General features: G+C 39.7%; 2 protein-coding genes across 2 annotated transcripts; one reads left to right on the plus strand and one right to left on the minus strand.

The window, feature by feature from the left end:
• The first annotated feature begins 7,579 nt into the window (after nt 1-7,579).
• LOC132166889 (pumilio homolog 24-like) lies at nt 7,580-14,470 on the plus strand. Its single transcript, XM_059577740.1, has 17 exons — nt 7,580-7,972; nt 8,228-8,281; nt 8,767-8,828; nt 8,952-9,033; nt 9,129-9,252; nt 9,368-9,451; nt 10,037-10,151; nt 10,555-10,705; nt 10,825-10,938; nt 11,085-11,156; nt 12,128-12,178; nt 12,264-12,314; nt 12,670-12,777; nt 12,872-13,075; nt 13,327-13,401; nt 13,680-13,924; nt 14,011-14,470. The coding sequence occupies exons 1-17, from the start codon at nt 7,712-7,714 to the stop codon at nt 14,144-14,146; spliced, it is 1,989 nt and encodes a 662-aa protein (XP_059433723.1). The 5' UTR covers nt 7,580-7,711; the 3' UTR covers nt 14,147-14,470.
• Nucleotides 14,471-15,314: 844 nt separating this feature from the next.
• LOC132184745 (uncharacterized) lies at nt 15,315-17,157 on the minus strand. The gene is made up of 4 exons (XM_059598524.1): nt 16,879-17,157; nt 16,715-16,766; nt 16,557-16,624; nt 15,315-15,863 (listed from the first exon to the last, which is right to left on the minus strand). Exons 1-4 carry the CDS (start codon nt 17,026-17,028, stop codon nt 15,315-15,317), a joined length of 819 nt encoding a protein of 272 aa, XP_059454507.1. The 5' UTR covers nt 17,029-17,157.
• Between the last annotated feature and the right edge of the window lie 516 nt (nt 17,158-17,673).

Raw genomic sequence — 17,673 nt, forward strand, 5'->3', positions numbered from 1 at the left:
TCGTTATATCTATACTTATCTGATAGGTCTACACAGATCTACAATCATGAATCCCAAATCTACCCTATTGCAATCGGTGTACACCAAATCGACGTTTGCTTTCGTCAGATCCGCAAGATGAAGTCAAGGGGAGTTCAACGAGGAACGGATTCATATAAAGTACCCGAAAGGAGGTGTCCCAGATCTACATTTCATCAGGTTCACGAAAATAATTCTCCTACATACAGATATTATGCGTGAGATTTCCACGCTCAACTGTGTCGAGCAACGCTAAATCAGTATTCATGTGTCTGGGAGTACGAGATAAGTCTTATTTTCATTATCCTTTTCAGTAATTTATAACATGAATGAATATTTGTGTTTGATATGCGTGTCTAAAAAGGAAATGTCAAGTTTGACTTTTCAAAAAGATGAAGCCAACACATTGGTTGTCAAATATCTTAGAAAATGTATCTCTTCTCACATCAATTGTCATAAATGAACATATGTGTTTAGAATTAAATTATGCTTTGATTTTGGTGAAGGATAATAGCATTTAACAATTGTATATATACATGTATAAATGATGTCAAACCCAATGAGTATTTCTTTTCCATATGACACCTACGCAGGAAAAAACTTTTAGAAAATGGTTGGGTCATATAACAAATCTGCGTAGATTTTTATTTATCCGCAGATCTGTGGGATAACCACCACGGTTCCCTGACATTTTTTCCCCTTTTCTGAGCTGCCTCGCACCATAAAGCAAAAGGGCAAAAGCAGAGATGTCATTTGGGCCAAAGCAAGGAGACAATGTTTACTGTAGCGATAAAAAAGTTGAGGAAATGCGTCTGACGTGTGTCTTCTCATAAGAAAAGAAAAACAATTAAGTTGTTTCTTAATTTGTGTGCATTCACACACAAAACCACATAGTGCCAGGCACTAGGAGCAGATATTTTGTATATCTTTATGTCGTAAATTTGCAATTCACAATTTACAATTATGCCATTATTCTTGTTGTCTTCTACAAGGATCGGAGAAAAAGCTTTTTTTTGAATAACCCATGCAGGTTCTCACGCCTAGCAGCGACCTCTCCTACAAACCAGTGGCGAACGAGCAGGCCTCGTCCAATGCAACCTAGCCTCAGAAAACGCCAGCGTCAACCTAGGCTCAGATTTACCATGAACGAGCCTGCCTCGGACAGTGGGTCACCGAGTCTTGTCGTCAAAGCGCCGACCCGGTCTTGGACTCACCATGAATGAACGAGCCTGCCTCGGACAGTGGGTCACCGAGTTCTGTCGTCGAAGCACCGACCCGGTCTCGGGCTCACCATGAATGAGCCTGCCTCGGACCAATACTGTGGCCATCGAAGCGCCAACCCAGCCTCGGGCTCACCATCAACGAGCCCTCTTCAGTCGCCGAGTCTCGGGTCCATCTGAATGGGTTGCCTCGAGGATCACCGGACCTCGCGTCTAATGTCGGCGAACTAGACTCAGGTTCATGTCCGCCCAGCCTGAGTGCAGCAAGAAACAGTACTTTGGTGGCCGGAGTCAATAAACCGCTCGACTGAAGGTCGCCTACCCTGTCACAAGCTCGTCTGAAGGTTGCTAGCTTTTGCCTCAAGTTGGCCGACTCTCTTCAGAGCCGCCAACCCATACTCAGGTTCGCGAACTCCCTAACATCGCAGCTCCAGCCTTGGGTCACCGACCCTCACCTCAAGGTTCGCCGGGCTCACTTCGGCAAAGACATGTCGCTTTTGCAAGGGTCTCACCCTACAGCGACCCCTCCGAGCTCACCTCAGACTCATTCTCCAAGTCTCAGCCGAGGCCTGAGTCTACAAAAATCTAAGACCTGAGGCTGAGAGCCGAGACCTGAGGTTGAAGAGAGTTGAGGCCTGAGTCTGCTGAGAGAGCCGAGACCCGAGGCCTGAGTCTGCTGAGAGCCGAGACCTGAGGTTGAAGAGAGTCGAGGCTTGAGTCTGCAGAGAGAGCCGAGACCTGAGGTTGAAGAGAGCCGAGGCTTGAGTCTGCAGAGAGAGCCGAGACCTGAGGTTGAAGAGAGCCGAGGCCTCAGTCTGCAGAGAGCCGAGACCCGAGGCCTGAGTCTGCTGAGAGCCGAGACCTAAGGTTGAAGAGAGTCGAGGCTTGAGTCTGCAGAGAGAGCCGAGACCTGAGGTTGAAGAGAGTCGAGGCTTGAGTCTGCAGAGAGAGCCGAGACCTGAGGTTGAAGAGAGCCGAGGCCTCAGTCTGCCGAGAGCCGAGACCTGAGGCTGAGAGCCGAGACTTGAGGCTAAAGAGAGCCGAGACCTGAGGCCTGAGAGAGCGAAGAGCCGAGGCCCGAGTCTGCTGAGAGCCGAGAGCCGAGGCCCGAGTCTGCTGAGAGCCGAGACTCGAGGCCTAAGTCTGCAGAGAGTCGAGACCCGAGGCCTGAGTCTAAGAAAGCCGAGACCCGAGTTTGCAAAGAGCCGAGACCCAAGCTTGCTGAGACCTGAGTCCCCAAGTGTACTGAGTCACAAAGCTTCTAAGCTTTGCCGAGACTGCAGAGCCTGCCTCGGACGGTCTGAAGATGATGACATTCTTAAGTCGCAAAGAGAAAGTGGATGTGGCTATTGATGAAGCTATCTCACGGGTGATGTCCATGGTTCAGTCTCCAGAGGTACCATCGTCTACTTGAAAGATATTGCCAAGCTAAGTTAGTGAGAGTAAGATAGAATCAACATTACTGCATGACATGATGCACCTGGCCCCCGACTCACCTTGAGATGAGTGGCGAAATGGTACTGAATTAAGTTTACGGGCACAAGCAAATGGGCTTGCAGTGTTATTCCGGGGGGTCGCGATCTCCCGCATGCGATCCTACAACTCGGGCAGCGAGCCTAGCAAGCTCGAACATTTCACAGAGGCTAACCCCTCAGTCTGCGCCGATCACCACTTTAGGTTCGCCGGACACCAAGTCTTGCCAAGCCTGACCTTCGGCAAAACAACCTCGGGTCGCCAACCCAAACTCAGGTTCACCGACCCCTCTTCTCGGATTTATAATTATCAATTATATTTTGCTTGGATGCATGCACTTGTTCTCATTTTGTGCAGAAAAAATCCGAGACAAACTAAGAAATTTTTTGAGAAAAATCCGAGACAAACTAAGAAATTTTCCGAGGAAAAATCCCGAGAGACAACTCTAAGGGAAAAAATCCGAGGAAAAATCCCGAGAGACAACTCTAAGGGAAAAATTTCTGAGGAAAAGTCCCGAGAGAGAACTCCGAGGGAACAATTCCGAGGAAAAAATCCCAAGAGCTAACTACTTCGAGAACACAAAGTTCTAAGCTTCAAGGAACCAAAACGGCAACAAGTCTTCAGGTTTATCAATGCTTAATTCATTACAATTGCATCTATTAATCATGCTTTACCGGGTCACTTTTATTGCTTGGGTGCATGCACTTGCTTGTTTTCTTTTTCATTTTATGCAGAAAAATTCTGAGAGTCCGAGAATGAAATTCCGAGACAAACTTGAGAAAAATTTTCCCAAGAAAAATTTTGAGAGTTCGAGAATGAAATTCCGAGACAAACTCGAGAAAAATTTTCCGAGAAGCAAAAAATCTAAGTTGCAAATTTCCCGAGGAGAAATATTTTGAGGATCACTCCACTTCCCGAGGCCCGAGCATCACTCCACCTCCCGAGGAAGCCTCGCCCTACCAGATAAGTCACTGTGAACTTATTTTATTTTATTTTTTTTAGTTGTATGTGATTTTTTAGCCAACTGTGAAAAAGCATGTTCACTTCTTGCATAGGTTTCACATGTTAAAAAAAAAAAAAAAAAGAAGCGCATATCTCTTTATGCCTAATTTGCCTTTTTGCAAGCTTTGTTTAAAAGCAAAAGCTCATTGACCTCATTAGGTTGATGACTACGGGATTCGTAAAAAGAAGATTCCTTCTGCATTTAAAACCAAAAACAATATTTCTTTCTACATCAATTGCCATAAATTAGTATACGTATATTTATAATTGTTAAATGCTTTTGTCATTTACCAGAATCAAAGCACAATTTACAATTCTAAATACATATGCTCGTGGCTCTTGATGAAAAGACGATAATACAAGAATGTCTCTGTTGAAGATGTGTTTTAATGCATTAAAATAAATGCATGCCTGATTAGAATAATACTAAATTTTGGTCTTGGTGAAAGCCAATGGCAATTCAAAAATAATTGGGTGTCTAATATGTCCTTTTGTGAGAGGCATGCTCCTCTCGTGAGAACAACTTTGTCATATTTTATCTTTAATAGCATTTTACATCCTTAGTTCTGATTTCTTGGGATTATGGTTGCTTGGGCTTGATAATAGTCAACTGTGTTTCATACATCGTAAGAAGGCATGCTGTTACTCGATTTTAGTGCAACATGCTCTATATTCTTCTTTCAATTTTGTGCAGTGAATAACAAAGAGGAAAAAGTGCACAATGTGGCTTAGAGTAAAAAAGCACTTCATTCCATCCCGAGATGACACAAACCTGAAATCTGAGCAGTATAAAGCAGATCCGGTGCCTCTACTCAAGCCCAACAGAGTATGGCACCCAACCTTCTGAAACAAACTCAACCGAGTAACTCATTTTAGAGAAGCAGATATACTCTCAGGCTCCCGTGAACAAGCCCTCCTCAAAGCCACCGGCGCCGACCCCTCTTTGGCACCAACGGCTATCCACACTCGGTGACTTCTCGGATCACCGAGAAGTAAAGGAACACATTTGATAGATATCAGTAAACAACATCTGAGATAAGTGGTTGCTTTCCCTTGCATCCTCTTTTATTTGCAAGATATGATTCATTAACACTAGCTATTAAAAGTGTTTCATGATAATTGCGGAATCTCTATACTAACCTTCATCTCAGTAGATGATGAAGTTTTATATTTCATCACTAATTTATAATGCAGTCTAAAAGGACTCGTATGGTTAGTGTTTGTCGTTTTGTGCAGACCCCAAAACAAAACAATGGCTTAATGGTTAAACCCTTCTTGCACAAACCCATGATGGTTGAAAGCAAAGAATGGCAAGAAGAAGTTGTCCATTTCGGCAGACATACTATCAACTCAGCCCCAAGCTAACGCTCACTCTTCCAAGGCATGTTGTAAAAGCTTGCGTGAAGGCATGCCAAAAATGGCTGGGCACAAAGATGAGCAAATGCCAGCCAGGAAGTATCGACCAGAGCAACTCCTATCCACTAAACTTATTACTCAATTTAAGTGTAACATCACTGATGCCACTACTGCCACATAGAATGGGGGGTACATATTCTATTTTATATTATATGCATCTTATAATCAAATACATGCAGGAAAAGTTCAATGTATGAGGAGTTTGTTCCCGAGTTGCCATTAAATGGTTGCCAACAAGACGCTCTGCCTACTAAAGCCTTGAGCCCCGAGCACACTATGGAGTTCCATCCCAAGATGCGAAGAAACTTGGCTTCCTAATTGCTCTAAATATTGAGCTTATGAAAACCCATTTCACAATTTATGGGGTATCATGGTGGACAAAGGAAGCTCATTTCCAAGAAGCGGAACTTGCTTTTGGTGGCTTACAAGAACATGATCAAAGAGCGTATAGTTTCATACGGCCGAGCATCGCTTTGCCACACCAAGGCCAAGCTTCGCTGAGCCGCTCCCTACTAAGTCCATGATCGCCTCACCCTCGCTCACTATCGCCGGATCTTGCCAAAAGTTCACGTAATCCCGAGATTTTCTAGGAATCCGAACAAAAGGATCCCGAGAGTCACATATCCAAGAATGGGGGATATCTAGTTTGAAAATCATCTCTGAAATTTGAAGAAACGGCTTGGTGAGCGCAAATGAGGCAGTCATCCCAACCAGGGTTGGATCAAGAAGCATTTCAACTCAAGTGCAATAATGAAAGCCTCAAGCTACTCCTTGACATGATGTAGGAGAAGCGGGACTAGCCCCAAGAAACCATGGCAACATAACAGGAGTGAGTGGCTCGACACTTCAACCAAAAGAGGCTCATCGGTGGAACATAGCCGAGAGACATTCCCCGAGAACAACTCGGCGAGATACTCGAGGCGCTTTCCCGAGAACGTTTGCGAGGAACACAGTCGAAGAGACTATAACTCATTCTCTTTTGAGAAAAACAACTAAAGCTTTCCCAAGTCAAAAGGGAAGTATAACCGAAGTTTTCTCGAGTCAAAAGGGAAGTACATCCAAAGTTTTCCCGAGTCTAAAGGAGACACTCCCAAAAAACTTTCCCGAGATCAAACTCGGGAAACATAACTAAGGCACCTTTCTAAGTTTAACCTGTCAAGAACGTAAATCCTTCAAAGAAGATGTATTCGAAAAAGGTTAAATAACTAACCTGTAAGGAACGTAAATCCTTCAAAGAAGGTGTGTTCGAAAAAGGTTAAACAAATAACCTATCAGGAACGTAAATCCTGCAAAGAAGGTGTGTTCGAAAAAGGTTAAACATTTCCTGAGGCCTAGCACTTAGCCAAAAGCACTCTACCGAGCAATCACAAGTAATTCATAAATTACTGTCAAGATTGCTAGGAGTGACGCATAAATAATATCATTGCAAGCAAATGAAATGATTAGCAGTTTGATCAACCCAAAAAGTCCTATTATCCCAAGTATATAATTACAAAACAGAAGGGCCACCTCCGTGAGCTCCAGGGCTTCAGTCGCAAATACGCATAAGATTCCCGATGCCCAACCAGCTGGACAAGTCAGCCATGGGAATCGGGGGGTAACTGTTGGGGATAAAATCCACTATGGGTCCCACTATCTCTCAACAACCCTTAATTATCTCATAAAGTCCTACGTTTTCTCAACGACCTCACATTATCTCCCTATTATCTCAAATGATTCTTCAATCATTTGACTGGAGAAGATCAAGGAAGCAGTTACAGAGATAAAACCCTATAAAAGGGAACACTAGGCATCAATAAAGGGGATCGGTCATTATTTCTCAATACATTGCTAGCTCCGGCTACATTTTGACCCTATATACGACTGTTAACTTAAGCATCGGAGGGTCTACGGGGCCTTCCCCGTAGACCCCTTTGACGCTCTTATTATTTTGTAGGAGCCCGAAGGTCGTTGATTAGAGACACCTCAAAGAACGTGAAGATCACACCAAACGGAGACTGTTAGATCCAAAAAATGCTTCAACAAATAATAATATATATATATGACTTGGCCGTGCTAAAGTTGACTTGTTTGGGAACCTACTTGTAAAAGACTATATCCAATTTGAGAAAAGCTATGGTTTCCCTTGGTGTTTTTCGGATCTTAGATAGATATTATTTTCTTTTTTTGACATGTCCACACAAGAGAGGGGATTCGAACTAGTGACCCTCACTTCATGAAGTGTAGTTCTTAACCGATTGAGCTACTACCTCTTGGGGACATAAAGATATTGTTTTTTTTGACATGTCCGCACAAGAAGGGGAGGGAATTGATATTGTTTTCTAGGTGAACTTGAAGGTAGAAATAAAGTATTTAATTTTTTTAGGTAATTTTAATACCGACCTTTTGTTTTGGCAATGAATTTTAATACCTACCTAAACCTAAAGAATTGCACAAACGTACCCATCGAAATTGTGAAATTGTAGATCAAACACCGCAAGCCCGCTTTAACCAAAAACCCTCAAAAACCCCGTCCCCTCGACCTGAGACCACAAAACAACACAGAGCAAGACCTAAGAGCCGCGCGAAGAGCTTCCACTCCAATGGCGGCGAAGAACCAGAACCACCAGCAGCAGAGCGACAAGACCAGAAAGCGAAAGCAAGTTCCAGGCGCGAAGACCGAAGCACCAGACCGCTCCGCCACCTCCAAGAAGCCCAAGGTCCTCGCCGCCCCGAAACCGTCGTATCATCCGGCCAAGGGCTCCACCAAACCGTTCAAATCACCGAAAATGAAGTTCGATAAATCGGAAACCGATAAGGAAAAGAAGCCGATGTCGAAGCGAGAGCGTCGCATCAACGCCAAGGTCGATTTCTGTCACCATTTTCACTTACACTCTCTTCGTGTGCGTATAACTTGAGGAAAAGAGAGCTTTTTGTGGGTTGTTAATTGAATTTATGTGGTGATTTATGACACGAATAAGTGTTTTAGTATCCCAATTAGCAAATTTGATATAAGTGGATGAATGGAATTTGAATGTGTTGGACTGCATTAGAGGTTGCGTGTTTTATATTTTAGTTTATTTGTGGTGTTGTTTTGAATGTGTTATTATTTATTGCAGGAACTCGCAGAGGCTAGGAAGAAGAAGAGGAAGCGATATTACACTCTTGAGCATGTGAGTAGTGTTTACTTCGATATGTTTCTTTTATGTTGGTTGAACAAACCAATGCTCAATAGTCTCCTGCCATAGTGTTGTGCCTAAACACTTGGTACCCGTAACGGTCATTCCTTTAAGAATAGAAATGTGTATTACTGGAAATACAAGGGGTTGGAGTGGAAAGACCATTTTGATTCTTCTATTTGGTGACAAGACATGATGTTGTCACTTGAATTGAATCAATATTCCTAAATACCAAGATTTATATATATAGATAAAAAAAAAAAAAAAACTTCAAAACATTCTATAGGTTGCTGGCCACCCTAGCAGAACATTGAGGGCGGACAAGACCACCTCCAATGAGCATAGGGGATTTGGTACCTTTACCAACGAAAAGTATTGTAGGATAGGTTTCATTTTGCAGTTTGGGATTTTACTAACTGAGCTCATTGCGACTTTAGCTAATTCATTTTCTTAATTTTTATTTGTTTATTTTCTAATAGGAGCTAGCATCTCTGTGGGAAAAGATGAGGTGTCGCAATATTGCGAAAGAAGACAGATCCAAGTATGCATTTTGATACATTTTACAAGTATTAGGAGCTAGCATCTATGTGGCATGTTAGTCTTTTATCTATTTTTTCGTCCTGTATTTTTCTCACCTTTTGTTTTCTGTTTCAATTATCTTAAGGTTTGTGACTGAAGCTCTACAAAAGATGAAGGGAAAAATTCCTGAAATTGTAGGATCCCATATTTCTTCTCGTGTTCTGCAGGTACCTTTTTGGATTTCACTTTGCGGTGGGCGATGAATTTCACATTCCTTTTTTGTTTTGAGTGTCCTGTAGTTATTCTGTTTCTTTCACCATAGACTTGTGTCAAGTACTGTTCACAAGCTGAAAGGGATGCGGTATTTGAAGAGCTCCAGCCACATTTTCTTACTCTTGCGTGCAACACCTATGCAGTTCATTTGGTGAAGAAAATGTTAGACAATGGTATGGATTAGCTTGGAAAAATCAATTTAGAAACTGGAGGTTTTTTTTTTTCTGGAGTTGTTCATTTGTGTTTTATCTGCAAATAAGAGGTTAAGTTACTCTGTTCTTTTTGCAGCCTCCAAAAAACAGCTGGCAGGGTTTATTTCCTCCCTCCATGGGCATGTGGCTTCTCTTCTTCGTCACATGGTTGGATCAGTTGGTATGTTTTAATATTTTTTGAATCATATTTTCTCTGTTCTTGGATTTCCTTCCAAGTACTTGGATTATCAAGAGTGATATGTCCCAGGTTATAACTTGAAATATTGACATTTTTATGTAATTTTTTGTAATTACCCAAGTTATGCTCGAGTTAGATTGTATACGTTTTAGTGTTAAAGTGATGCAATCCCTTAATCTAGGATATCATTTATTTTTCTGCCACATAGAATGATTAACTTTTTTGCATGAGTGACACTGGAGTTTTCTGCTCTAAGTATAGGCTGATGCTATTGGTTTTGATTCTTGCTACATGGTTAGTGTAAGTATGGAGTTTGAAAGCCATGAAGGGGAAGAAGTAGAAGTGAATTCATAATGTGTATCATTTTCTTTTGGGAATGACACCATTTATTAAAATTCTACCATGCAGCCGATTTAATTTCAAAAGATAATGTTAGCAAATGTATTTCCCTTAGGTAGTCATCTACATTTGTCTCCAACCACAGAGATTCTTCAATATTCTAAATAATTTTGTTTAAAAAAAACATTAATATCCCTTTTTCTTTTTTCTTTTTTTTTTTCCCCGCAGTTCTTCAGCATGCATACGACTCAGCAAATGCAACCCAAAAGCAGGAACTTCTGTTGGAATTATATTCTACAGAGCTTCAGTTGTTTAAGGATCTGGTCTCAATGAAAGAGAGCAGGTAAAGTTTAAGCCATTTTTCCCCTCAAACTTCACTGTGGAGAGGATGTTAGTTTACATTCTCTGATTACTTCTTATCATTTCAACATTGTATTTTATTAATCAGATAGCAAACTTCACTGTGGAGAGGATGTTAGTTTACATTCTCTGATTAGTTCTTATCATTTCAACATTGTATTTTATTAATCAGATAGCAAAATGATTTATTCAGATAGGTCAAAAGGCTGGTATCTTCACTCATGAAAGCTGGTGACCTATTCTGAGAGTTGCTCATCTTCTTACCATACTGGATCACTTGCCTGTGATTTTCTTTTGTCTAGTTTTAGATGCCTATAACTTCCAAAATGGTCCTGGTTGCCATGCTGCTGTAATTAACTTTTTCTTTATTTTTTAATATATTTCAGGTTAGTGGATGTAATCCCAAAGCTGGGTCTACAGAAAGGTTCAGTCTTACGACACATGACTAAAGTGATTCAACCAATTCTAGAGAAGGGAATAGTTGACCATTCTATCATACACAGGGTGCTAATAGAGTACTTCAGCATAGCTGATCAGGTGTTTTTGAAATTTCAAGATGCACTGTAAATTTTGAGAGCTTGAGACAGTTTTCTTGCCTGCCTTTGTTGCTGCTGCTGGTAGTTTTCTTCTGTCTTCTAATTCAAGTTTGTTGAAAGTCCTCTGCCACAGATGTAATCCAACAGTTGACGGGTCCGCTCCTTGTTCGAATGATCCATACCAAGGATGGATCCAGGATTGCGATGCTCTGTGTCAAGCATGGGAGTGCTAAGGTTTGCCACAATTGATTTTAGACTTTTATCTTAATAGAGATTAAAAAGTGGAAAGAAACTTGTCATTTCTTCGTTTTATGATACTCTTGTGGTTTTTGATTGTTGTTGGCTCCTGATTTTTTCTTCAATTTTGTGTTCTATTTTAGGAAAGAAAGAAAATTATCAAAGGAATGAAAGACCACATAGCCAAGATTGCTCATGATCAGTATGGGAGTATGGTAGGGAGTTCAAATTTAAGGGTTCTGTCAGTTCAAGTCTTATTCTTCTGGAAAACTTTACATCTCTAGCTTCCGTACTTAGTCTTCTGACTTTTACCTCCTAAATGTCATTTAAAATACATCAGTTAGTTTATATATATTTCCTATCTTTACTTATAAAAAAAAAAAAAAATACATCAGTTAGTTGTATATTGATTTTTGTAGTTTGTGATGCCTTACTAAACTCATTACCAAAAATTATGTTGGAAATGTAAATGTTGTCATGGCCTGAAATATTTGAGATGTATCTTAAAAGTTCAAATACTTGTAAGACACATTTGGAATAACTTGACTTCCTTTTACTGTACCTTTTAAGCACCCCTTTCTTGACATGGAAATTGTTGCTAGAGGGGCTTGTTATTTATGATAGTAAAGTTTATTTTGATACAAAAAATTGAACTAGTTGCATCACATGAGATCACGCGACACATTTTTTCCAGCTTACTACTTGGAAAATGGTATACCAAAAAGGCAAGAGGAATCCCCTATCTTCTATCGTTATGAGATTATAAATATTGAAATTAGCATTGGAAGAGTTTGATGGAAGACAATAATCATTTTGTTTATATACTTCTTTATAGCTCCGAGTGCAGAATTACCAGGAAAACACTAATAGGCTAAATGCTTAACCTAATATAGTTTATTTCCTCTCTACTTTTATTAGTCTCTACTTCTTTATCCAGTTGACAAAAGTAGGACTATTTACCTGGCACATCTTCCCCGTGCAAAGAGTACCAAAAATATTTTTATACTTTTTAATATAACTGGAAAGAAATCATCTAAGTATTGTGATTATCCCTTTCCAATTAGTATCCTCATGAAGTTCATTATTATTTTACATTTTGGTGATAATTTCTTTACATTATATTATTGAAATTGAATATATGTTAGACTTTCATAATAAGCTTCACTTTCTACTATCACCTTTTCAGGTACTTGTCTGCATTTTTTCAGTTGTTGATGATACAAAGCAAATAACAAAGGTAGGTCTCATTTCAATCGTTGTTCTGCATGTTTACTGCAATATCACTTTCTGATGGACACTGAGTCAAACTCTCCTGATAACAGGCCATAATTCGTGAGCTTCAAAAGATTTTAAAGGAGCTTGTTTTGGATAAGGTCTCTATTCTTCTCGCCTTTTTAACATATTTTAGTCGATGATATCAAAATTTATCTAAAATGTATGATTAATAATTTGGATGGTCTAATGTGCATTTATTTTGATGTGCCTGGCAGACCTTTCATGTGTCAATATTATAATGATTCTTTGAAGTGTGCATAAGACTTATTTATCTTGGATCATGTAGTTTGTTTATCTATTACTTTTGTTTTGGCAGTACTTGTAGAATGTCACCTAGAGAAAAATTACCCCAAACTTCTGTCTGTTGACCATTTATATGGTTGTCTGGTTTTTGCCTTACTCTTTATAAATCTATATTACTAAGTGCTTCTATTTATCATTTGTAAATTCTAGATCGGAAGGCGTCTGTTACTGCAGCTACTTCATCCAAATTGTTCACGCTATTTGAGTCCTGATGACCTGAGTTCTCTCAATTTATCTATACCTTCTCTTAGTGCCAAGGTGATTTTTAAAGCTCTTTATCTTCTTGTAGAACCTGGTGTGAATTGTGATGTAACTATATTGGATCTAACTCTATTTCATTGCCCACTGGCAGGGTGAGTCAGAAGCAAGTTCTGAAGTAAAATCTTCGAAGGTTGATGAATTTAGTGGTGAAGAGGCCAAGGATGACACAAAAGTGACTGTAGCTGAGGGCAATACAAATACTTCATCTAGTGACAATATTCAGCTAGTTGAGGGAGGAAAAAAGGATCCTTTCTTAAGGAGGCAAGAGTTGTTGGTCAATAGTGGTCTTGCTGAGGTTTGCTTTACTTTCCTGATTTTTTAATCATATTTTATTTTCCTTTTACTTTTTTTGGTTCTATGCATCGTTATTGCTTTTGTTATCCATTTTTCAATTGATTGTGAAATGTGGCATGCAATGCTTCATATTTATCAATGGTCATTATTGATGAGATTTTGAACCTCTTAAGATTTAGATCTTAAGTTAGCTTATCTACTTGTTGAAAAACTAACTTTAGATGAGTAACTTGGGTGCGGGAATGCTTGCAGGGTCTAATTGATATATGTATCGAGAGTGCAGGAGAACTTCTTCGATCAAATTTTGGCAAAGAAGTCATATATGAGGTAGTAAATACATCAACTATCGATTTACTATGTTAACGGAATTCTGACTGTTGTTTAGATGGTCACGATCTTCTTGGTTTATATTATGTGTTTGATAACTAGTAATGTCGTATTGGACATTGTTTCCTCACCAGATCCATATAATTAGGCATGATAAAATTTCTATGTTGGGAATATGACTTTCTTAGAAAAATCATGTGGTTCTTGAAATAGGCTGCCTTTCTAACTTCTTAACCCATCATATCATTGCCTTGACTAATTGTTGGTCATGCATGCAGGTTGCAACTGGAGGTTTTGATGGCATTCTCCGCCCAACTTTGGATGACAAGTTGAATTCCCTTCATAAAGCAATAGCAACTCTTGCAGCCAATTCATCAGAAGAATCAGAAGAGGAGCATGTACTAAACAATTTTCATTCCAGTCGGACCATTAGAAAACTTGTCTTGGACTGCCCCACATTTGCTCGTACTTTTTGGAAGAAAGCTCTGAAAGGGAAGAGTAAGTTGTGGGCCCAAGGTCACAGGTAAGGGCTACACTGTATTTCAAATCTAATTCATTTAACCTAGCATAAAAGGAGATGTGATTTCTGATGTTATCTTTTGGTTGCAGTTCAAAGGTAATTTGTGCATTCTTGGAATCCTCTGATTCTAAGGTACGTGAACTGGCAAAAGAGGAGCTGCAGCCCTTGATAGATGGTGGGATTATCAAACTTCCTGAGACCAAGCAGTCAGCAAATGAAAGTTAAAGTCACTGATGGTGGATGAATGAGGTTGTTACTCAGTGGAATAGAAATGACATCTGGCGTGTTGCTGGTTGATTCACATTCTTATGCAATTCAAGTCATCTAGGGATTTAATGTAACATAAAGAGTGTATCTAGAGAAATTTTTTGGACTGCTAGCCTTCTTAAGGCGGTGAAATTTTGTATCCAGGGTGTCTTGTCATATTTATCTGATGGTTTTGATGATGAAAAGAGTCGCTGATAACAATATAAAAAGCAGCAAAAATCCCTGTACAATACCTTAGAAGAAGAGCTACTGATGGTTAATGTTTTTACCAAGTTTTCTATCTGTCATGCTTTTCTTTTTCTTTTTTGATAATTTGACTGCCCCCAACCTCTTATCCTTTGCTAGAGAGGTGTGCCCAGGAACGACTTCTTCAGAGGGCTATTACTTATAAAATGAAATAAGAGACGGACACGTGTACGGTTGTAAAATGTGCGGGGTATTGGTGTTTGAACAGTACCAGGGTGATCCTTGAAACTTTTTTGGGCTCCAAGTTTTATTTGCAGCCGGGGGGTGGTTGCTTCACCCACGGGTCGATTTTTTACTCCATGGATGCCAGTTCGACTCTAAGGAAGTGCTTGAGAGGTATAGTAAAGAGGAGGTGGCTATGGTTGTCAACAGTGGCGATGGTGCTAGTGGCGGCGGTAATTATGGTTGTCATGATTGGGCGTGGAGGAGGAAAAAGGGTGTGGGTGATTCAATGTGGCTGGTGGGGCTCTCCCTTGCTCGAGCAGAGAGCCATCTCTCACATGGGGACTCAATTCCCTTGTACTCTTCCTCATTGAGCAGGAAATTGCAATAAATCCCCACCCGTTGTGCTCCTCTACTCCAACATACAGGAAGAAGGGGTGGCGTGCAAATCCTCTTCTTGTACTATATTGTCAATTCCTAAACTCTTTTCCGAGAAAAATCTCAAGGCATTGAACTTATGCAGAAAAGTCTTATGAAAATTCTTTACCGTAAAGACCATTTTGATTATTCGACACCCGATTTGCCTAATGGATCCGCAACCAAGTTTCTTACAACTATCTGGTTCAACTCAGTTTCTTATGCTTAAAAGATCCTCTCATGAGAATTCAAGACATTTTATTTAGTCAATAAAATAAATCACACTTGTTTAGCCTAAAGATTAGGAACGTACACAAGCAGATTTGCTTCTAAGCATTGCTGTTTCTGACCTTACTTCAAAAATTGGGGTGTCATATCTCCTACTTCCTTGTTCATAATTCGTCATTCTACCAGATTGCAAGTACCAAAAGTTGTCAGGTTTCTTGCAAATTCTGGTTCTAAGATGTGGGTAGCCTTGGAATGTGTAGTCCGATGGATTAAAGACTAGGGATTCTTTCCTTGTCCTGTTATTGTTGTTGTTTCTTGGGAATAAATATTCTGATGGATTGAAGAGTGGGGATTCCTCCCTTGATGTTGCATTTGCCCTCAAACAATTCTCTATCACCTTGACCTCCTCTTTAAATCTTTCTCTGATGCCTTTTAAACCTTGCAGAACTTTGTGAGACCTTGACCGGCTTGTAAGATTACACTCGCTGCTTTTTGAAGCATTGGATTTTCTAGGAGCACTGCAGGTCGTATATGGAATTTTATTGCACTCAAAGCAAAAGTTTTTCCTTCTCTCCAAATCAAAGGCTCTTCTTTTTGCACCATTGGAGAGACAGGTATATGCCTGCACATGGGTTTTTTTTACGTTTGAAGTGAGGATTCTGAAAGGAAAATAATAAAAAATAATGAAGAAGAAAGAAAGAAACTTATGCTGCCCTTGGTGTACGTGGGGACAGTTATTCTATGAAATTCATTGCAATTGAGTGCACTTAACTCATCATACCTAACATGCAGATCCTATTTATATATGCCTCTGTCACGTGGGCCAATGGCATATATATCTTAACCTTTCCCTGGCTGCAATATTTCACCCACGTTGCACAAGTTTACTGCATTGCTTTAAATTAGACTAATAATGATTCTCATAAGGGAGTCATCTATAAAGTTTTGTGTTAATAATTCACCAGGCCATGTGTTAAAACCCGGGTTTTATCAAGGTTTGGGAGGCTTTACGGATATGAGAGAAGTCTGATACTATGTTAAATCACTACTTATTTTAAAAATTTAACTTATCAAAAATAATTAGCTTAATCATTTAATTTATATTCTAATTTTGAGCAGTGAACCAAACCTAATTTGGGTCAGTGCCAGGTATACCAACTTCTTGTCATTCATACCTAAAAGTCATAAAACTAAAAAATGATCGTTTCTGGGTCTAATAGTAACTCTGAAGTATCCTAAGAACAAAATTATTTGGTTTTAACGAGTTCAGCAACCTATTTCAATCTGTAAAGAGATGGAAAAGAACGAATCAAACCTCTGAGACAAGCTTGAAAGCAATTTCAGCCTTGGGATGCATGTTCTTATCTGGATGAAGTTGCAAAGCTGCAAAAACAAAAGCATTCCTCACAAAACGTAGTGAAAATGAAAATGCAGATTGAAAAAAAAAAAACCATTCTCTCAATGAAAACATACCAAGCTTATGGTATTGCTTGCGAATAACATCTATGCCTGCACTTTCTTCCACCTATAAAATTCATGAACAAAAAAAAGAGGGGAAAAATCTAGATATATCAAATTCAATAACAATCTAAGAAGACTGCTTAAAAGAAAATGACAAAGAGAACCCAAAAACATACTCCAAGAACACGATACCAATCAATGAAATGTGACTTAACAGCGCTGCTGCAACCACGTGTATGAGCGCAGGCCACCAAGCATGTTGAAATGGAACAAATTTCTGTGACTAAATGGGCTTTAAAATCGGAGTCTTGTCCCCCTCTACCCATTTGACAAGAGAATAGAGTAGATAGAAACTTTGGAAGAAGATGAGAAAATTTGAAGTGGGTTGCAAGGATTAATGGCTTCTGTTTTAAGAAAGAGAAGGGCAGTGATTGCAAGGTGGAGCGGTTAAGAAAAAAGAGCAAGGTTTCCGGAGTTAGATTTTTGAAAGTGGATCAGTTGGTGGGAACAAAGAAGTGGAGCTTGGAGATGTTAACGTTAATTCTCCCACCTGGCATGGGATTATGCCAAAAGGTCTGAGGGCATTTGGTCCTTCCGTTTGGTTTAACCACAATGCTTTTTCTAATTAAAAAGGCATGACAGGGCGGCTAGCATCTGTCTGGGCATTGTTTAGGTGGAGCCTACACGATAGAAATCGTAAGCCTTCTCTCATATAATTCAAATGCCTCCAGAGTCCAGACCACACCCGGTGGTTAATATTTGTTCTGTTTGTTGACTTTTGTTTCTTCTTCTCAAAACAAAAACAATCAAACAACACAAACATGAAACAATCCTATAAACACAAAAACAATTTTCATCTTTATTTCATGTCAAAACACTTTTTCAAACTTAAAAAGCAAGATTAAGCACTCCAAAACAAATTAACAAATAAAGCGTATCAATCATTGTCATGGATACAATTTAACAATCCA

This window comes from Corylus avellana, chromosome ca1, assembly GCF_901000735.1.
Source record: "Corylus avellana chromosome ca1, CavTom2PMs-1.0".
NCBI lineage: Eukaryota > Viridiplantae > Streptophyta > Magnoliopsida > Fagales > Betulaceae > Corylus > Corylus avellana.